At 37.9% G+C, this 22,811-nt stretch overlaps 1 protein-coding gene across 1 annotated transcript; it reads left to right on the plus strand.

Moving 5' to 3' along the window:
- Positions 1 to 1,466: 1,466 nt before the first annotated feature.
- Positions 1,467 to 22,362, plus strand: scp2a (sterol carrier protein 2a). The gene is made up of 12 exons (XM_038274265.1): positions 1,467 to 1,624; positions 4,386 to 4,434; positions 7,352 to 7,423; positions 7,568 to 7,699; positions 7,838 to 7,902; positions 9,469 to 9,595; positions 9,962 to 10,025; positions 10,148 to 10,234; positions 10,617 to 10,767; positions 10,849 to 10,996; positions 14,839 to 14,946; positions 22,190 to 22,362. Exons 1-12 carry the CDS (start codon positions 1,571 to 1,573, stop codon positions 22,345 to 22,347), a joined length of 1,215 nt encoding a protein of 404 aa, XP_038130193.1. The 5' UTR covers positions 1,467 to 1,570; the 3' UTR covers positions 22,348 to 22,362.
- Positions 22,363 to 22,811: the final 449 nt, after the last annotated feature.

The following is a 22,811-nucleotide window of genomic DNA, read 5'->3' on the forward strand; positions in this document are numbered from 1 at the left end:
CTACGCCCATGGTCGAGGGCAACAGCTCAGCTGATAATTCAAACCAGGTTGGAGTAACAGCCAAACAGGTACAGATAAGCCACTATGACAAAAAAAATAAAAAAGTTAGAGGTGAAAGTAACAAATACTACAGAATGGGAGAATACAGATAAAAAATGAAAAGGGGCTCCTCTGTCCTCCAGCAGCCTAACCCTTTAGCAGCATATATATAGAAAATAGCTAAGGATAACCCTACTATGAGAAAAGTTTCAATTAGCACAGCTTTAAAACTTGAAATTCTTGCTTCAAAGGCTGATAGCTTTCCGTCCAACCATAAGGTTAATTGGATCAAAACAGAAAACTTTTGTTTTTTTCTTAAACATTAACTCTGTTTACTTAATAAGCAATTTTAGATGATATTTTTGCTTGTTTAACAAGTTTTATAGTAAAAGAAGTTGACTTGTAGGATTTTCAATGCACGTTTTGACTTGTTAGATCCTAAACTTAAAATATAGAGCATTAAATGTTGAGAGAAGTGCATTTCATGCTTGAAAATATATTTTAAATTTATTTTTGTGACATAGGGAGGATGCTGAGACACAATTAAAGTAGGCCTTTAATTAAATGCACATGATCAAACTGACCAACACAAAATATAAGTGTAAATCTATTCATTTGTGGCTCTAATAAAATATGCAATTTGCTTTAGAGGGGGTGAATACAAGAAGAACTAGGTTGAATTTTCAAATGATTTCATTGTGCTCTTCAACTTTTAATTACAGGCTTATTACATATATAGCAAGCTATTTGAATTATAACAATGGTTTTTTGCTTTTTTTTTATTTACTAAACCTGTAATTTAGTTTTTTCCTGTAACATATCAACATTTTAAAGAAACATGCCTCTAGATAAAATGTAGTTAGGACTTTGATAAGTGGATTTTATGGCATTAAATAAGGGAGATTACTACCAGGGAGATTTTATAACCCACTGAGTAAAACCAGAGATTGATTAAACTAGTGGTTGCTGGTGAAGGTTCTCAGTCCTCCAGGTCATAGTCATTCCAAAAAAAACAACAAAACAAAACAGAAAAATACAATCCACTGGACTTTGTTTCCAAGTTTGGAGGCGTTTTGCTTCCTATCCAGAAAGCTTTTTCAATTCAAAATGTCAGAAATAGCGTTGAGTTCGAGGCTATTTCTGACATTTTGAATTGAAAAAGCTTTCTGGATGAGAAGCAAAACGCCTTCAAAATGGGAAACATAGTCCAGTGGATTGTTTTTTTTTTAACTTTTTTGGAATGAGTAAAAGTAATTTTTAACTTATAAATATTAAACTTTTTTAAATATAGAGGTTGACCATGCCGACAGATCTGATAGTAATTTGAACGCAATAAATTAAGATTTGAGAAAAAATTATTCCAGTGTTTTCTCCTCTTTCAGTAAGGCAACGATTTTTCCTGCTAAGTGACACATCGTGCATTATTAGACGAGCTATGCTTTGTGGGCGTTTCCCTGAGTGGAGTGACTGCTCTCTGTTTATCCTTTGACTCCTCTCTCTGGGAGCAGGACTGCTGAAGAAAGGAGCAACCATGGCACCTGCCAAGAAGAACAGAGTGTTTGTTATTGGTGTGGGAATGACCAAGGTATGGTTTTTATTTTTGTTATTTACTTACCTTTCAGTCTAACGCCATAATACTTCTTCCTATGCGCTGCTAAATTTGGACGTTAGCATTGTTTGCTAATTCTGCTGCGAACCAGACGTTTACTTGCTGCTGTCACTAGTGTCTGCAATGTCTATCATCATAACGAACTAGTGGAAATATTTCCCTTCACTGTTACCCTGAATAAAAACACTTTTGTTGACAGAGATTGTTTATCTGTTTAATGTTGCAGCACTAATAGATCATAGTTCAATGTCCTCTAAAGTTATCCAAGCAGGACAAAGTTCGTCTCTCTGAGAAAGTTATTAACCCCTAACCTTCAGTCTACGGAAGAGGATTTGGGCCACTGAAAAAATAATAGAAAATCGTAACTGATTTTTAAATTTTATTTCATGTTAACATGCGAAAAAGTCAGAATTCTGACTTTAATCTCAGAATTCTGACTTTAATCTCAGAATTCTGACTTTTTTCCTCAGAATCCGGACTTTTCTCCTCAGAATCGGACTTTAATATCAGAATTCGGACTTTTCTCCTCAGAATTCGGACTTTTCTCCTCAGAATCTGCCTTTTTTCCTCAGAATTCTGACTTTAATCTCGAATTCTGACTTTTTTTCCTCAGAATTCTGACTTTAATCTCAGAATTCTGAATTTAATCTCAGAATTCTAGCTTTTTTTCTCAGAATTCTGACTTTAATCTTAGAATTCTAGCTTTTTTTTCTCAAAATCCTGACTTTTTTCTCAGAATCCTGACTTTTTTCTCAGAATCCTGACCTTAATCTTAGAATTCTGACTTTAAACTTAGAATTCTAGCTTTTTTTTCTCAGAATCCTGACTTTTTTCTCAGAATCCTGACCTTAATCTTAGAATTCTGACTTTAAACTTAGAATTCTAGCTTTTTTTTCTCAGAATCCTGACTTTTTTTCTCAGAATCCTGACTTTTTTCTCAGAATCCTGACCTTAAAGGAATAGTACACCCAAAACATGATTAGCCTTCATTTTCTACTCACCCCCATGCTCAACAACACTCTGGAGTACTTTTTTGATATCTCAAATGCATCTGGAGATCTGGGAGGCTTCTTGCTGTCTGCTGACATTCAAATAATGGAGGTCTATGGTGCCCGAGGCAGAAAGGTCCATAAAAGTCCACAAAAACGTGTCAATATTCCTCCATACTGCTCGTCCAATTTATTCCAAATGTCCTGATTGGGTAGCATCCAGAATTTACTCGAAACGAAGTCATTTAGAATGTTTTTAGAGCATAAACAGTAGTGTATAGGATTTCCTGAAAGCGCGCACATGCGCGTTCACAAGTCTATGGAAACCGCAGCAGACCAAACCAGATGAAAGTGCGCACCTTTCTGCCTCGGGCACCATAGACCTCCATTATTTGAATGTCAGCAGACAGCAAGAAGCCTCCCAGATCTCCAGATGCATTTGAGATATCAAAACACTAGTGTATAGGATTTCCTGAAAGCGCGCACATGCGCGATCACAACGCTACGGAAGCCGGCAGACCAAATCAGATGAAAGTGCGCATTCAGCGTCTGCTCTTCCAATAATGCAAGCGTAGAAGAAGAAATGTGCTGTTTACCTGTGCAAAGAAAGAAACAACGAAAGAAAAATGTCTGAGGACTTCAGTGAGTTCTTTGCCGAGCTGAATGCGCTGGTTTGGTCTACCGGCTTCTGTAGCGTCGTGATCGCGCATGTGCGCGCTTTCAGGAAATCCTATACACTACTGTTTATGCTCTAAAAACATTCTAAATGACTTCGTTTCGAGTAAATTCTGGATGCTACCCACTCAGGACACTTTGAATACATTGGACGAGCAGTATGGAGGAATATTGACACGTTTTTGTGGACTTTTATGGACCTTTCTGCCTCGGGCGCCATGGACCTCCATTATTTGAATGTCAGCAGACAGCAAGAAGCCTCCCAGATCTCCAGATGCATTTGAGATATCAAAAAAGTACTCCAGAGTGTTGTTCAGCATGGGGGTGAGTAGAAAATGAAGGCTAATCATGTTTTGGGTGTACTATTCCTTTAATCTTAGAATTCTGACTTAAATCTTAGAATTCTAAATTTTTTCCCACTTTAAACTGAAATAAAATTTTAAAAAATCAGTTTACTTCTTTAATTATTTTCAGTGGCCCTAATCCTCTTCCGTAAGATCCGGTTCTGGTTGAAGATATAAGCCTTGCAACCTAATCTCAGTTTTCATTTATGACATCATGACAATTTAGACACATTCATGAATTGACATTAAGAATACAGGTTCAAATTCTCCACACTATGGCTGCAACTTACCATTAATTCACTAATCGGTTAATCTGTCACATTTTTAAAAAGTTTTATTAATGGATAATAGTCGATGCTTGAAGGAATCTTTTATACAGAATTTACATCAGAAAGCTACACCTAAGCCACTTAAGAAGATCTGGATAGAGCATGTTCACAGATAAAAAAGTTTTTCCTCTTAAATGCAAAATGTTTATTTAATTTTTTACTATTTTGTCTTTTTGTATTAAACAGAAAGTAGCAACTAGGAAGATGTGTGAAGACGTTCAATAGCTAATTCAGACTTTTTTCAGTAGATAGATTGCACCTTTAATTTCCCAGCTAATATAATCCTGAACGACAAAAAACCGAGAAAAAACAATAAAATTATTAAGGAGAGAAAGTGTTTAAGTGTTATTTTTTGTAATTTCTGAATCAACTTGACTTTTGTTTTTATTTATTTCTGCAGTTTGACAAACCTGGAGCCAGAGACTACCCAGATATGGCCAAAGAAGCAGGTAATTATATCCAGATAAAGTTCTTCTTATCTCAGAAATCCCTTTTAAAAGACATATAACCGTGTGGTTGGTTTTTCTAGGCTCTCCTATTATGGAACCTTTATTATTTCTCAAGATGTCTATTGATGCCTGATCAATCAGAAAGACTCTAAGCAGTCTGAAGATCTTTTTCTAAACCTAAAGGAGAAATAAACAGATCCTTTATATTCAATATAGCAAATAACTTTTAAACCTCTCAAATGTTTCTTGTGAATTTGTTTTTGGACAAACATGAACATCCCCGTAGATTTTTATGGACTCGCTTTATGCGGCTCCAACAGCTTTAGCACTTCTAGATGGATGTTCTGAAAGATTTGCGTTTGTTTTTAGGGGAAAATATATACATTTTTCAGGAGACCAGAGACTGATGATGGAGGAGAAGACCTGGTTAGTTGATTCTGCTCTAATTGGCCCCAATATGTTATAAAACTCTAGGCTGCTTTGAGTCTGATACTGAAGCTGTTAGGAGTCACTGCTGCCACCCTCTGGTTTAGGGAGAAACTGCTTGTTCCACCAAATAATGTTAAAGAATCCTTTAAAAAAAAAAACTGCATCCGGATTATGATGTGGATCATTACTAAAATTTAATGGATTGTTCCCTGGACTGAGGTGCACATTTGGTAAAAATTTATCAAATCCGTTGATAACTTTTCAAGTTATCAGACGGACAAACAAACAACTAAAAATGTCACATTCTTGGCAGAGGTAAAAAATAAGGGGAATAACATATAAAATGCTACATCTACTACAACTAACCTTATAAACCTTTTAAGGTCCACATTTGTGTGACCACTTTTGCTGAAATGCTTTGCTTCTGTTGCGCCTCTATTTCCCCATTGTGGGACAATAAATGGATTTTCTATTCTATTCTATTATATGGGTGGATGGATGGGTTAAATGCAGAGGTAAATTTCTCCAGTGTGAGATAAATAAGGTTCAATTATTATTTTATTAATCTATTATAACATAACTTGGAGATTTACTCCCCCTAGTGGTCAAATGCTCTTCTGTTTTTTTCATTTAGAGCAACTTTGCCGCTTTGTTTTAACTTGCTAAATTTTTTGACCCTGCAGCATTTTTTCCCTCTAATACTACGTTCACACCTAAAGCAGCAGAGGCAGCAGGAGCAACTAGTTTACATGCAAAAAATATGGCTGACGGGCATCAAGGTGCAGCAAAACGTCCCGCAGCGCGTTTTGAGCAGCAGGAGCAGCCCGTCTGAGCAGCTGCTGCTGGAGTTGGGAAAAATTGCCTTTGCTGCTCGAGGCGCCACATTAACCAATCAGAGGTGCTGATCTGGGAGCTGGCAGGGAGACAGACACATCGCTGATGATACAGATCGCTATGATCACTCCTCTGAAACAGTTCATTTACGCCTAAATTAACTTAAAATGCTGAAACCTGCCGGAAAAGCATGTTCACTTTTATTATCCTGGTGCCTGCAGTGTGGATTACGTACACAAAAAACGCCTTACAGCTGCAACAGCAAACCGCCAAGAGTTGAACGGGCCAGAGGCTGCTGTTGATTGGGATTCCCGATGACAGAGCATGTATGTGAGGGGCTGAGCGGCTCTGACAGCGGAATAATATTTGAAGGCAGGATGGATTTGAATGAACTGTCTGCACAGATTAAGTTTTCAGGTGTCTTTTCTCACTTCAAAATAGATTCCAACTACTTTTTACCTACTGATCACAGCAAATATAGCTGCCATTGTTACAGGCAAATAAAGCACAGGGTAGCTCCGCCCAATTGTTCCACCACGCAGCCAGAGCAGCAAAGCTGCTTCAGCCGTGCGCCAGAACTAAACTTGTAGAAGCATCAAAAATGAAGCAGCATCATGAGTTTTTGCTGCTCTTGCTGCTTGCGGTCTGAACGTAGCATTAGTGTTTTTTTTAAAAAGATTTTGGAATTTGCATGATTTGTGTATCTGCGGTAGGGGTGTGCAAAATAATCGTCATGATGATGCATCGTGATTCTAATTTTCGTGATCTACTGCATCGATTCTTGTATCGATTCAAGTATCGATTATTAATTTAAAAAAATAAAATTGCATGAATGGTTGGCGAACATCAGCCAAAAACAAGTGTAATACAACTTCCAGTCCAGTAAATGTTGCTGCAAATGTGTTGACGCACGCTGCCTTGTGTCACAAGCATTTCCGGCCGTGGGATACTGCGCCGAGTCATTCAAAAACAAAACATGGAGGAGAAAATATTGCAATGCATCGCAATAATTCAAGTATCGTGATGCATCGTGATAGGATCGCATCGTGGCCTGTGAATCGTGATTCGAATCGAATCGTGACTTCTTTGGCAATACCCACCCCTAATCTGCGGCGCGTTTGTCGTATCTCCAGTCCTTTTGTTTCCACCTGTTGGCCCCCTTATAAAAAAAAAAGCAATTGCAATGGCTGAAATCAATGGTTTGGAGAAGTGCACTAATAAATGAAGCACTGCAGTATATTTGATGTTTCCATTCATTATTCAGAGCTGTAGGTCTCCCCCTACAGGTTTCAAACATTTGACGTAAACAAGCAGATTTCTAATCCCTCTCCACACTGGAAAAAAAATATTTAAAATCATTATAGAATTATAGCAAAAAGAAACATTTTCTGACCTTAAGTGGGAAATTTATCATCTGATTCAGAGTGTTTGTGTTTCTATATACAGTGAATGAATATATCTGGTTTCATCTATAAGCCGTGCTTTAGCCAATTGTAGCTTGTTTTGCTTATTTTATTTTTGGGAAATAATTTATGCTTTCAGTTTTTCTACTAACCTTTAAAGAGCAGAGATTTCAGTACGGTTCTCCAGATCCTTATAGCTGGTAGCTGAACTAAAATCCTGTTTGTTTAGTGTTTGTCTGGTTGTGTTGTAGGTGAAAAAGCTCTAAGAGATGCAGGGATCCCGTATTCAGCTGTTGAGCAAGCCTGTGTGGGCTACGTTTATGGTAAGACTCTGAGTTTATATTGGTCTCAAACTAATGTTTATTTAAACGGGATAAAGGTAAGTAGATTTTATAATCGTTATTAAGGCCTTTTGACACTATGTAATGTGTATCTAAGACGTTTTTTTATCTGTGCTTTTATCTCAGGGGACTCCACATGTGGTCAGAGAGCTATCTACCACAGCCTGGGTCTGACAGGAATCCCCATCATCAACGTGAACAACAACTGCTCCACCGGCTCCACCGCTCTCTTCATGGCTCGCCAGCTGATTCAGGGAGGTGAGTCCTATAAGAGGCTGTGAAAAGTGCTGAACAGGACGGGAGAATGTTTCCTTTGGAAAAAACTAATTAATGTTGGATCTGTTGATTCCATTCATGGCTGAAAGCATCTTTAATGTGTTGTTGATGTTTTTGCAGGTCTTGCTGACTGCGTGCTTGCCCTCGGTTTTGAAAAGATGGAGAGAGGCTCCTTGACTTCCAAAGTATGACTCATTATTTTTTTCACTCATGCTTGTTTATATCCTTTTTACATTTTAGTAATAATGTTGCAGCCTGTCTGTCTTTATCATCACTTTATGATGTCACTGCAGACTTACTGTAGAGATTCTGGACCCCTTTGTATGTTTGGGCAGACTATACTTACAGGAGATCTGAGGATGAATCCTAATAGTTTTACTTACTTTAATAAATCCTGATTGAATTTCAACATAGGCAGAAGACATTGATGAAATGATTAACATTCCCTCATAGCAGCCATACTGCTCAGGGTAAGCCATCCTAGCCCCTGGGAGGTTAGAGCAATGATGCCCAACAGAAACCAGCACACACTCTTTCTTTTTTTCATTATTTCTTTCGTTCTTTCTCGCAGTTTTTTCTCCGTTCTTTTTTTTCTTTGTTATTCTTTTTTCTTTCTTTGTTTTTTTATTTCTTGTCCTTTTTTAATTTATTTTTCTATTTTCTTTTTTCTTTTAGTCTTTATTTTTTCTTTTTTCCATATTTTGTTCTCTCTTTTTTCTTTTTTCATTCTTTCCTTCTTTTTTCTGAAATCTTTTTACTTTGTTTGTTTGTTTGTTTCTTTCTTTCTTTATTTTTTCTTTCATCTTTTTAGTTTGTTTGTTTGTTTGTTTGTTTCTTTCTTTCTTTCTTTCTTTCGAGACATGACGTTTCTTATTTAGAAACGTATTAAAATTTTTTAAAGAAAATTGTTACCAAAGGTGCTCCTCATGCAAAACAACAATTCATATTCATATTTGGTAATGATCCAGATTATGTGTGAGTTTTAGCTATAGATGTAAGTCACAATATGGGATAACATTTGCTCCTTGGAGGAGGTCTGCGCTCTCAGAGGGCTTTAACTAGTTTTAATGTTGGTGTTTAAAGAAATAGTACTCCCAAAACATGATTAGCCTTCATTTTCTACTCACCCCCATGCTGAACAACACTCTGGAGTACTTTTTTGATATCTCAAATGCATCTGGAGATCTGGGAGGCTTCTTGCTGTCTGCTGACATTCAAATAATGGAGGTCTATGGTGCCCGAGGCAGAAAGGTGCGCACTTTCATCTGGTTTGGTCTGCTGCGGTTTCCATAGACTTGTGAACGCGCATGTGCGCGCTTTCAGGAAATCCTATACACTACTGTTTATGCTCTAAAAACATTCTAAATGACTTCGTTTCGAGTAAATTCTGGATGCTACCCAATCAGGACACTTGGAATAAATTGGACGAGCAGTATGGAGGAATATTGACACGTTTTTGTGGACTTTTATGGACCTTTCTATCTCGGGCACCGTAGACCTCCATTATTTGAATGTCAGCAGACAGCAAGAAGCCTCCCAGATCTCCAGATGCATTTGAGATATCAAAAAAGTACTCCAGAGTGTTGTTCAGCATGGGGGTGAGTAGAAAATGAAGGCTAATCATGTTTTGGGTGTACTATTCCTTTAAACAGTGTTAAAAGTTGTCAGACTCACAGGATACTTAGTGATTACTTCTGGAATCCTCTTTTATGGATGTAGTATTGTTTAATGGATGTTTTTTCATTTTAAAGTTCATGGATAGGACCAATCCAATGGACAAGCACATGGAGGTGATGATCAACCGTTATGGGATGGCAGCAGCACCGGGAGCACCGCAGATGTTTGGCAACGCCGGCAGGGAGCATATGGAAAAATACGGTAGTTTGGGTTTGGTTATGTCTCCATTGAGAACTGAATTAAAGAGAGTCATAGAGGATGACCTTTGATCTTTTGACCTACTAGGATGAAATAGCAATAATGTTGTCTTTATCAGGGTTTAAAATGATTAAAATCTAACCTAATGATTCTTTTCTGAATCATTCTAATGTCTAATTCTTCAGCCTCACAGTTTCAATCTCCAGAACTGAGGCTCAGGTTTCCTTACAAAGGCAGTAATTTCTGCTTTGCCTCCACTTATTGACTAATTTCTTCCTCCTTTTCTTATTCAGCTTTCATAATCTGGCCAAACTGATCTATTCTATCCTGTTTAGGTTTGATATTTGTGTTTCTTTTCCTCATTTTTAGGCACGAAACCAGAACACTTTGCTAAGATTGCTTGGAAAAACCACAGGCATTCCACCAATAACCCGTAAGAGAAAACTTTAAGCTGCAGTTTTTCTGAGTTTGGTTTAGTTTTGTCTTCTAATACGACCATTTTTTTCTCTTTTCTGACCTGTTTAAACTATTGTTTTTTCTGCAATTGTACTGCAGGTATTCCCAGTTCCAGGATGAGTACAGTTTGGAGCAGGTGATGAACTCCAGGAAGGTGTTTGACTTTCTCACTCTTCTGCAGTGCTGGTAAGAATGTTATTCATTAGCAGGGGTCGCTGCACTCCAAAAACAATCTAGAAATAAGTACACATTTCTTAAATTAAGTGTATTCATCCTTAATTTGAGTAGGTAAATGAGATAGTTTGCCAATGGAATGAGTAATTTTACACTTAAAATAAGATATTAGATAATTTGCACTTGAAATAAGACAATGCAATTGTGTTTTCTTATTTTAAGTGTAAATTGTCTTGTTCCATTGGCAAAATGTCTCTTTTACCTCCTCAATTCAAGAACAAATGCACTTATTTTAAGAAAAAATTACTTATCTAGATTTAGATTTTTTTGCAGTGTAACTTAAGAAAGCAACGTGTAAACAGGTAGAGATTAACCCTGCTTTTCTGTAATCAAGCCCAACTTCAGATGGAGCTGGAGCAGCGGTTCTGGCCAGTGAGGCCTTTGTTAGGAAGCACCATCTTGAAAACCAGGCGGTGGAGATCGTGGCTCAGGAGATGGTGACCGACTTTCCTTCCACATTTAGCGAAAACAGCTGCATTAAGATGGTAGGATACGCAAAAGGAGATGATTCTAATACTTAATAGAGCGTTTCAGACCTTGAATGCTTTCCTCCTTTTCGCGCACAGGTCGGATACGACATGTCTCGGCTAGCGGCTAAAAAGTGCTTTGAGGCTGCGGGTCTGAAGCCGAGCAACGTTGATGTGGTCGAGCTGCACGACTGCTTCTCCGCCAACGAGCTCATCACTTACGAGGCTTTGGGTTTGTGTGAAGAAGGTGAGGCACTGACTGCTACACCAGCTTGGAACCTGAGAAGCTTATCCTGCCAACCATCACCTGCCTGCTGGAATCTAAGTGATGCAATGCAGCTATAAATGATCTGTGCTGTTATTTTTATATACTTTCATGAATTACTTTTCATCCTAATTTTTCTGACTTTTTTCCTTCTGTTTCAATCATCAGTTTTAGCATCTTAGCTACTAAACATTTACATCTGATTTGGACTTAAGGTGCCATTCACACATTTTAGGTGTAAATTAAGTGTATTACCCTTAATTTGAGTAGGTAAATAAGATGATTTGCCAATGGAATGAGTACTTTTACTTTAAAAAAAAGATAATTAGACAACATGCACTTGAAATGAGACAGTGCAGTTGTTTTTATTTTTTATTTTAAGTGTTAATTGCCTTGTTCAATAGGCAGTCAACTGTCTCATTCACCTCTTCAATTTAAGAATAAATGTACTTATTTTAAGAAAAAAATGACATATTTAGATTTCAGTTTTTGCAGTGAAAATATCTCTGTATCATTAGTCAAAACTCGCTTTTAAACCTCAGATCAAATACAAGGCAGGTTTATTTGTATTGCACAATTTAGTACACAGACAATTCAAAGTGCTTTACATGAATGACAATATGAAACAGAAGGAAATGAAAAGCAGAATAACATCAAGTACCGATGAAAACAGGCAATAAAGCAAATAAAACAGCTGTAGCACAAAATTAAGCTAATGATGCCTCAGTGAACAGTTTTAATTTTACCTTTCAAAAGCAGTTCCTAACAGATGGGTTTTAAGCTTTAACTTTAAAGAACTCAGGCTTTCAGCATGTCGAAGTCTCCTCGGAGTTTCTTCCATAAAAGTGGAGCATAGGAACAAATGCTGCTTCTGGAAATAGTTTGTATTCATGTTAAATGTAGTATGTCAATCTTTAGGTTTAGAAGATCACAGTTATCATTTCAGGCCTTTAAATTGTTTGTGTAGGAATTTTTTTTTTATCACACATGACCTGTTGTCTTAAAAATTCACAAGCAAATAAAAAATTGAAAGCATTAAAATCCATAGAATCATACAAAAAGACATTGAGATATCATCTTTGCGATATTTTATATAAAGATGGGTTCTCGGGACAATTTGGTTAAATTCTCAGAACCATCTTCTTAATAAAATAATTAAATGTCCATCATCATCACTCACTTAGTTTATAATGAAAGGAACAACACAACTGCTTTGTAGAGGTTGTACCGTCTCTGTTCCTTAATCTGAACATCTGGCACTTATAATCACTTAAAGAAAAAAACAGGGAAAGAACTGGTTCATAACGCATCACATCTGTCAACATTCTGTGTACCACGGACCTTCTCCTAATCCCATCATTGGACCACTGGCGTTTTTTCCATCATTATGAACAATCAATTTGGTGTTAAGTACATCTTAGACCTTTGTGTGTGGAATCCTTTGATTTTATTAGTCTAATTAATTATATTAGCCTTTGTTCTTTCTATTGATGGATAATATTTGTTTTCGCTTAGTAATTTTAACCTCGATGCAATAACTTTTGTTTGTTTTTAGCAAGACAAATTACATTTTGTCCAGGGACAACGGATGTTGTTAACATCTCTTTACGGTAACAGAGTGTAAACATCTAATTAGCCTTTTGGCAAATTCTGGTATCCTCGTGAGACCATCCTGATATCGTGAGCTTTCAAAATTTAACTCGCTAATCAGTCTGGAGACTCTCCGTTAAAGAAAATTTGGAGCCGTTCACTAAACGAACGTCCAATCCGCGTTGGCTTTGAGGCGGGTTGAGGTGTGACGCAACGAGAAGCGCGACAGTTCAGTCTAAAGAACATGTCGGCTTCAGCCGATGAAACTAGCGTTAGCGTGGCTATCGAGCAAGTTTTATCAGAATTACAGAGTATTTCTTCACTGAAAGAAGAGCAAAACACTGCTCTGGAGGCTTTTCTCAGAGGAAAAGATGTTTTTGCTCTTCTCCCGACTGGTTTCGGCAAGAGTAGCCTGGCTTGTGGTTGTGTTTTCGTCGTTGCTCTGTTAGTACGACATATGCTTCGTTGATCTGATTGGTTTATTTGGCCCGTCTATCACCAACATAGGCCAATCAGCTAACCAGTATTTTCACCCCTTCCCAAAATTACTTCTACGGAAGGTTTCCAGATGGATATGCGGAGCAAATCCATCTGACGGAGTCAGGTTATAATTCTGGTGCTTACAGAACAAACTTTAGATTGTTGATTAATGTGCGTTATTTCTACCAAATAAATAAACCCTCAATCCTTGATATTCTGTGAAAGGATGTGCATCTAAAGTATGATATCGCGTCAAGGCAGTCATGTAGCAGAATTGTTGCGCTAATTGCACTGTCAGTGCATTACTTGCTGAAGCGCGACAGAGCACCAATTTTTGTTACAATCACAGTTTTTATTGTATGTCTGTCTTCTTTTGAAGATAGCATAAGCTAAGAATTAGCTCCAGACTTTGACTAGGCCATTGATCGAGCCCTGCCCTTGTAACTAGTTGTAACCTGGTTAGTAGGACATCCTTGTGTTTAAGCTCCGCCTGTCTTTAAATGTAATCAACCTTCACCTCCCCTATCCTTGCTGGAGGGAAACATCCCCACAGCATCATGCTTTCACCACTATGTTCCACTGGTGTACAGCTTGCGTTTTAAAACTAAACATTGTACAGGGCTGTCACAATACAAAAATTTCCAACTAGATATAATACCCAGGAAAATATTTGATATTGATACTTTTTTTGATGATAAATACCAAAGGGTATACAAAACTATAATTAATTTATTTGTATTAAAAAACTCCCCATTTTCAATCTCACCATGGAAGACTTTCTCAACTGGATCACAGATAGTAGCTAAATAGGTGTGCAAATAAATACAAACTAAATAATGCAACACAAACTGATAATATTTAAGGTTTTTGAGACATTATTCTTTTTAATGTGGAAATAATGTGAAGATCCAAAATAAAAATGGGCAAAAATACTCAAACAGCACTTTTCTGTAGTATTAATACATGCTAAATTAGTACTATATCCAGATACAGCATTTTGGTATCCATACTTTTTGGATTATTAATATTTTTGCCACCCAGAAGACCAACGAAATAGAAATAGAATTTTATTGATCTCACAATGGAGAAATTCACTCTCTGCCAGCATTCCCCCTTTGGGAGTGTTGGCCTATTGGCCTTCAGTTATATCTCATCTGATCAGAGATCTCCATCATGTTTGCTTCAGGGCATCTTATGGCCGCCTTTCAACACTGCTTTACTTTTTCGGAAGATTAGGGGAGTTGATCACTGCTAGTCCTCTTGTCAATCAGAGCTGCGACCCTCTGCAGCTCCTTTAGTCTCACCACCTCTAGTCTCACCTTCTGCATGCGGGTAATGCCTTGTTGAGAGAGCAGCTGTGCCTCACCCTCCATGTTCTTATGACGGATTGAACAGAACTCTGATGTGTTCAAAGCCTGGGATATTACTCTCTAACTTTCTGTAACTCTGAATTAAAATTCTCCACCTCTTCCTCTCTGACCTCTCTGTCTTCCTTAGTTTCCAACATGATGCTGTTTGTTCACTAATGTTCTCTAACAAACCTCTGAGACTTTTAATAGACTAGTTGGTCTTAGACTGAGATTAAATTAAATTTTATTTAGGAACGTTAGAGAAAAAAACATGAAAGACATGAATCAATTTCCTTCCCTTAAGGGCTCAATGCTAGCTCACTTAAATAACTTTGTACTCACAGATGGGATTCTTGTGCACATAATAATTAGATTAGGGTCATTTATGATAGTTTCTATTTGCAGGTAAAGCAGGAGAACTAGTGGATAGAGGGGACAACACATATGGAGGGAAGTTTGTGATCAACCCCAGCGGAGGCCTCATCTCTAAAGGACATCCTCTAGGAGCCACAGGTATGCAGAATGAGCTGGTTTTATCTCCATTTTACCCTGATTATTGTTTTCACTTGTTTTATTTCATAGTTGGTTTGGATTTGTTAAAGTAATAACAGACTAATGGTAACTGCCAAGAATTTTAGATTCTGATTTTTACTAAAAAAGTCTCCACAATGGCCACTAGAGGGCATTGGTCTCTCAATGATGGATGTTCTGACTGGAACTGGGTTAAAGTGGTCTTTGTGGTGCATGTGAAAGGCAGCTGGCTAAGATCCTGGTATTCCTTTACTGTAATCTCTTCACATTTTAAAAACATAGAGAACGAGCAGAGTGGGTCTCCCAGCTTCCTGCAGCGTCAGGATGCCGTAGGAGCTCACATCCAGGGGAACGTGGCCTGGAGATTCTCAACCGCAAGCGATAAATAACACCTTGGATTTCTTATAGATGCTTTCACCTTTTCTTTTCCTTTTTAAATTAAATCTTTGTCATATTTATCTTCTGACATTTTTATGTATTTAAACCTGATTCCTTTTCTTTTTTTCTGCTGTCCTTTAAATAATTGATTTTCATCCATGCTTCTCTCCACAAAAAGCATTTATCATACAAACTGAAAGGTCTGTGGAGAAAATCCACCCCCAGGAAGCATTTTTTTAAACTATTCCAATGACATCTTGGATACAAGGTTGTCACTGGTTAATAACTAGATGTCTTTTTGATGAACTACCCAAAGCGTTCGGCTATAAATCACAAGGAGAGGCTTAGGAGGCCTCTGATCAGACACTGAATTCAGGTGAATCTGTTAGGAGTAAGTCGGGTATGTCCAAAATTTCAATTTTATGGAAAAAATTGAATTTTTTTTTTCCTGGGTTCAATAATCTGTTGATTGATTTATATCTCATAAGAGGAAAATATTTAAAGCCTGTATTTTGTGTGTTTTTTTAATATAATTGCTTACAGATGATAAAAAACGTTATAATAGTGCATCAGAAGAATGAAAATATTATATTCAACACAAACGTCAGGTTTTTTGCGAGTATGTTCATTTCAATGCACTGGATATTTGGTTTGGGTTCCTTTTCCATGAATTACTGTATCGGTGTGGTTTAACATGTAGGCAAACATCCTGTTGTTATATTAAGGAGGAACGGAAACCCAGAATGAAGGTTAAAGGTCATCTGTATTGTTGTTTCTGGTGTTTTTCTTCCTCCTCATAATAGTATTCTATAGATTCTCCATGTTAGCAATAATCGGCTTGTCTTAAAAAAAATCATTTATTTGACCCAATTCATTCAATAAAACATGATTTTTATTAGAACTGACAGAATTATTAGTGGTTTCTATCTATCAGCTAAGTATAATATTTTAAGCAGCATTTCCAAATTGGATTTATTTTTATTTTATATGTTTGAAAATCTACATAATAAATGAAGGTTATGGATTATTACAGCTATAATATGTTTTTGCAGCAACTGGAATCATTGTTTTTGTTTAAAAGATGAACACAGAAGATTTAGCCTTCAATCTGACAGAGAATCGGATCCTATGCAGTCGTAGGAATTCAATGTCTTTGAAATGCATGGAGCTGCTATGTCTGCATGGTTACAACCGAGGTAGACTCCTGGTCTATCATAGTCGGACCTACACAGAAATTTAAGGCGATGTAATGAGTGACATCCGCTTTTAGGAAAGTAAAAAGTAAAATACACTGCAAAAAACATCTAGAAATAAGTAAAAAATGTCTTAAATTAAGTGTATTTACCCTTAATTTGAGCAGGTAAATAAGATGATCTGCCAATGGAATGAGTATTTTCACTCCTAAAATAAGATAATTAGATAATATACACTTGAAATAAGACAAAGCAATTGTCTTTTTCCTATTTTAAATGTAAATTGTCTTGTTTCATTGGCAGAGTGTCTCACCTACCTTCTCAATTCAAGAAAAAATGCACTTAATTTGAGCAAAAATTACTTATTTAGATTTCCATTTTTTGCAGTGTATAAGAATGACACGGTAAACCAGCCAGGTTCGTCTGGAAACGCACAATGTTTTTGCATTATGTGATCAATAAACATTTTACTTTACAGTGAAGTTATCTATTGTAGGAGCTCAGTAAAGAAAACCGATAAAGTGAAACAATGATCTTCTTTAAGCTTGTTAGATCAGCAACCGCTTTAACTACCGGCTTGTTTATGCAGGAGGAACTTCCAGTGCAAACTCTCCAGTGAATACTTGATCTCTTGTGGCTGATGGTCCATAAAGGGAACACTGTATGCAGCCAATATGACAGAAAAAAACAAATCTGAGCTTATAGTCTGACTTAAGCGACGTGTTCCTTAAAATCATGATAATTTGATGCAAGATTATCACGCAAGAATCAGAGATTGTTGATTAGAGATAGACCAATCCAGCTTTTGTTATGGCCGATGTCGATTATTTTGACATCGGTCTAAACCCAGAGGTCTGCCACTTTTCCTTTTCACAATGGCTCTTAATAACTTTAGCTAAAAATGATAAAGACCCAACTAGCTGTTTTAGATATAAAGTTGTGTCATTTTGTGAGGTTTATGCAGTTTTTTAAATGAAAATATTGTTTTGAATTTTCAGGTATAATGACAGTAAAAGAGCCTGTAATATATATTTCTGTCATTAGTTTAATTAGTTTTTATTATAAATTTCCAAAAAAGTCTTTTTTTTTCAATTTAAATTAAAATAGTGATGTTTCTTTACAAATGACGATACATTTTCTGCTGTAGATATCTAGCAATAATCATGAGTTTTTGTTTTTAATAAGGTCAGTTTGTGTTTCTGAGTTTTTACTTCAGGGGACTAGATACGAAAATGGCTCTTTGGTTTGCAGACCTCTGGTCTAGCTCAGCGGTCCCCAACCACCGGGCCGCGGACCGGTACCGGTCCGTCGGTCATTTGGTACCGGGCCGCACAGAAAAAAAGTATATATATAATTTATCAACGGTCAGAGTCTGAGTGATGTTTTATTTTGAAAAATATAAAAAATAGCGGTATTCTCTCCCAATTACATCAGTCGGTGCATCTGTGCCTGTTGACACAGGTTAATTCAGTTCAAGACTCATCCTATCTATAACATCCTATCTTTGTGAAGCGGGATTTTCTGCGGTTACAGCGACCAAAACAAAGCTACGGAGCAGGAGCACACTTCGTGTGTCATTGTCTCCGATTACGCCTAGATTGGACCGGCTTTTTTCAGAGAAACAAGCTTAGGGCTCCCACTAATTCAACATAATGGGGAGTTTTATTTTTATGCAGTTTGTATTGGATTTTATGCCAGTCGTGTCATTTTAATGATCGTATTTAGATAAGACACAATGATAGATAATGTCTTAATTAAAACAAGAAATGAATATTTATCAACAAATCGAAGAAAACATAATAGATTAGCAGATGGAGGGAGCTGCAATGCACGAGCTTTACCTGATGGTAAGCCATGGCTGCTTAATGCACTAATGAAATAAATCTGTGTATCTGTAGTTGAACTGCTGTACGATCAGTTTATATCATAACATGAAGGATTTACACACCTGTGCTTTGTTTAAATCATCCTCCCAGTGGAACTGTGCAGCCTTTTTTCTACTGGCATTCCAACAGTTAAATACTCTTGCAGAGTATTAGTTCACAGCTGTTGCATAAAAAAAGCACATATGGAAGCTAATTAAGATGGGATGATATGCTTAGCTATAATAAGTCAGGGCAGCACAGGAGCAGCCAAAGCGAAGGTTATGGAGTCGCATTACTAGTCAGAAAGGACCCTCTTACTCAGTCAAGCTTCTAATTGCTTTTAATTTTACAACCAAATACCACAATTTCTCTTCTCCTTGGGCATTCTCCAGTGGCAGCTAAATTGTGCTTTCCATTTGCATAGAGGTAAATGCATCTACACTGCTCAAATAAATAAAGGGATCACTCAAATATCAGATCCTAGATCTGAATGAATGAAATATTCTTATTTAATACTTTGTTCTTTACAAAGTTGAGTGCACTGACAATAAAATCACACATTTATTAACCAATGGAAACTTGGATTTGGAGTCAGACATAAAATTAAAGTAAAAAAACAGACAACAGGATGATCCAACTTTGATGTAATGTCCTTAAAGGTATACTATGCAACCGGTGTTGATTTTCCAGCGAGGCTCGCCCCAGAGGGCGAAAGTAAAAGTGCACTGTCGTAAATATGCTCAGCTGTTTTCCTGGTTTCTCCGTCAAGCCAGGCGCGGTTGTTTTGAGCTTAGCAGACAGGCGAACGCAACGAATCACCATGTCTACTGCAGTAGAGAGCCCTTTTCCTCTTTCTTGCCTGCTCCGACATGGGCTTTCGCTGTTTTCTCGCTGGTTCCGCCATGATAACTGCACAATTATTACCACTGCGCTAGCAACGAGCATGCCTTTCACTGGGGGCGTGTAGCAGTTCTCGCCATAAAGCAAGACCGACTCACGCGATGCCCGAGACTTCTGAGCCTGTAGGTGCGGGCCGAGGGCTCCTGCAATTGCAAGTACGGTATTTTCATCCAAAACGTTATGGAACACATTAATTAACTGAAAAATGTTGCATAGTATGCCTTTAAAACAGTTAAAAATGAGGCTCAGTATTGTGTGTGGCCTCCACGTGCCTGTACAGTATGACCTCTTTACAACACCTGGGCATGCTGCTAATGAGCTGGTGGATGGTCTCCTGAGAGATCGCCTTCCAGACCTGGATTAAAACATCCACCAACTCCTGAACAGTCTGTGGTTAAATTCGACAGTGGTGTATTGATCAAGACATGATGTCGCAGACGTGCCGAAACAGATTCAGATTTATACCAGCTGGCTAGCTCAAGTGGTAAGTCACCCATCCTGCAAATAGGAAGTCTGGGTTCGTATCCCAGCCGGGGGGAATGAGCTGCCAGTGTGGGTCCTTAGGTAAGACCCTTCATGCTAATGCCTACTTTGAAGATACTGAGGCAGTCAGAGACTGCCACTCTGGCTCCTGGAGCAAGACCCCCAAGTAGGGTTGGGAATTGAAAAGATTTTCACGATTCCGATTCCCTTTTCGATTCTATGAAACGATTCGATTCTTTATCGATTCTTTTTTCGATTCCAATTTGGGGGAAAAAGGAGAATAGTTTGATTATCAGAATCAACTTTGTTTACTTAACTATTGCACAATCTTACAAATTCAACAAGATCAAGATGTCCACAGGAAATGTGAAACTGGAGTAACATCTGTGTTTAAATGAAAAATGAATACAAGAACAAACTTAATAACCAACAATGTCTAATAACAAATGATGGGATAATAACCTATTTTAAATAAAAAAAAATACTAATTATAAAACAGTAGTAGGGAAAATTAACAGTTCTTTTGCAGAAAGATGAGCATATCTGCTTTTTCTGGAAGGATACAGGATCTCAGGGCTTATGGTGTTTCCAGCCGTGGAGAACACCCTCTCAGATGGGGTGGAGGAAGCTTGCACAGAGGTAGTTTTCAGCCAGTCCAGATAGCAAGGGCAGCGTATCTTGCTTGTTCCACCACCACAGTGTGGCGCTATCCCTGCAGGGGATGGAGGGCAAGCTTTTACAGAGCTGGATTTCCTGATCTACCCTCTGGGCTAAGGAAAGACGGGGCTTTGATTCACAAAGTGACCGCAGCACGTTGTTTTCCTCCTCGAATAGTTCTTCCAACTTGCGTAACTTGCGTAAGTTGCGTAACTTACGTAAAAAACGTGACGTAAGTCGTGCTCCCCAGAGCCGGCGCTCTAAGCTCTGGTGCTGCGGGAATCGAAAAAAGAATCATTCAGCGAGCTGCCAAACGATGCCATGGAATCGGAAAATACGGAACCGGTTCTTAACAGGAACCGGTTTTCGATTCCCATCCCTACCCCCAAGCGTCTTAAACGTCAGTCACCAAACACAAATTTCCAACACGTGGTGTATTTTCAATTTTTCATTGCTGATAAGAGGATTGAAACTGGCTACAGAGATGACTGACATTTATTTCTGTCAGGCTGAAGGGACAAAAGTTGGAAGAAAAAACGATTTTCTTGGCGTTTAAAAAAAAACACAACACAAAACAGCGTAAGAAGACCTCGTTAATGTATTTATTTCACAAATTTGTAAAAAGAGCAGCCGATTAAACAATGTTATAAAGTTAACATGATTATATGAGCTGTTTTTGCGAGAAATGATCAGGAGCGCCTTGAAAACGGTCAGTTCCGCCTCTCTGGCTGCAATGCGCGCTCCCGACACCGGGGGAACAGAAACAGAATTTCGCACAAGACCGGTTCAGACTCGGAGTTAGTACCCACCCTTTCCGATTGAATACCTGAAATGATCATTTGTTTTGGGACTTGTAGAAAGTGTTTCAAATCTTTTTTATTTGTCTTCTTAAAATGCTATTTGTTTTGAATTTTTAAAAGTGTTTTGTTTATTATTTTTTTTTTATGTAAATTTGTTTTCTGAAATGATAATTTATTTTGGAACTTGTAAAAGTAAAAAAAAAATGTATTTTTTGTTTTCTAAAATGATATATTTTTTTTGGAACTTGTAAAAGTTTTTTAGATTTTGTAATGTTGGTTTGCACCTCCCGGCCACCATACTTATCATTACATTGTCACAAATACAAAGCAACGCATTTTACTCTCTGCATTTCACCCATCCTCTTGGGGAGCAGTGGGCTGCCATTGTGCAGCGCCTGGGGAGCAGTGTGGTGGTTAAGGGTCTTGCTCAGGGACACAGAGTTGCAGTCTGTGGGAGTGGGGCTTGAACTCAGAACCTCTGGGATCGAAGCGCAATGCCCTAACCACTAGACCACCACTCCCCTGGGTTTAGAAGTTGATCTACAACTGCATTTTTGATTTTTTTTTCAGATACATGTGACTGAATTTTTGATGCTTTTATTCCCCCTTGCATAGAGTTAAACAAAGCAAGATGGATTTAGTAGATTTACATTAGCCGCTTTGTGAACTCAAAAGAGTGAGAAGGTTAAAGCTTTTTGCCTCACGTTCACCTTTGTCTTCCCTTCGCAGTGGTTCTTTTAGGCTCCCTGCCTTTCAAAAGATCATATTTTTCTGTCTGAAAGGGAAATCCAGTCCATTTAGCAAAGCATAACATGCAGACTTATAAAGATGTCATCTGGTGGAGCTGCTTCTCTCATTCATGTAATCCGTATGGTGATCATGCTTTTTTTTTATTTGCATATAAATCATCATCAGCTTCGGTCTCTTTTGTTGGTGTGTTTCCTCCCAGGTCTGGCTCAGTGTGCAGAACTCTGCTGGCAACTGCGTGGACAGGCTGGCAGGAGACAGGTCCCCGGAGCCAAAGTGGCTCTGCAGCACAACATTGGCCTTGGGGGAGCTGTGGTTGTCACTATTTACAAGATGGGCTTCCCGCAGGTGTCCAGGTGACCACTCAGACTTGCTTTCTGATAACTATTCCAGCACCTTGGAAAAACATCCATGCCCACTGAGCCTTTCTGCTTATTGTCACATTACAACTTCAGTTTTTTTTGTGTGTATTTAAAGTAAGAATATTCTAGTGTGTAGATTTGCAAAGCTGATGGAAATATATTAGGGGTGTAAATCACACCCATCATGGCGATTCGATTCAGTATCGATTTCCTGACCCAACGATTCGATTATTTTCTATACTCAAGAATACGCCACGATTCAATTCGATTAATAGGTTCTTTTTTTTTTTCTTACACCTTACAGCAGGCATCCCCAAAGTCGGTCCTGCAGGTTTTAGAGGTTTCTCTGCTTTAGCACAGCCGATTCTGATGATTGCAGTTCAGCAAAAGCTTGTTAATTAACTATCAATGTAAATCAGCTGTGCTGGAGCAGAGAAACCTCTAAAACCTGCAGGACAGCGG

Source organism: Cyprinodon tularosa, unplaced genomic scaffold (genome assembly GCF_016077235.1).
Source record: "Cyprinodon tularosa strain WSP-4 unplaced genomic scaffold, ASM1607723v1 ctg901, whole genome shotgun sequence".
Taxonomy (NCBI): domain Eukaryota; kingdom Metazoa; phylum Chordata; class Actinopteri; order Cyprinodontiformes; family Cyprinodontidae; genus Cyprinodon; species Cyprinodon tularosa.

Excerpts from the sequence above, each read along its gene's own strand:
- scp2a (XM_038274265.1), top strand. The coding sequence starts at position 1,571 with ATGGCACCTGCCAAGAAGAACAGAGTGTTTGTTATTGGTGTGGGAATG. Across the intron at positions 4,435-7,351 it reads AGATATGGCCAAAGAAGCAG|GTGAAAAAGCTCTAAGAGAT; the intron begins GTAATTATATCC and ends GTTGTGTTGTAG. Across the intron at positions 7,424-7,567 it reads CTGTGTGGGCTACGTTTATG|GGGACTCCACATGTGGTCAG; the intron begins GTAAGACTCTGA and ends CTTTTATCTCAG.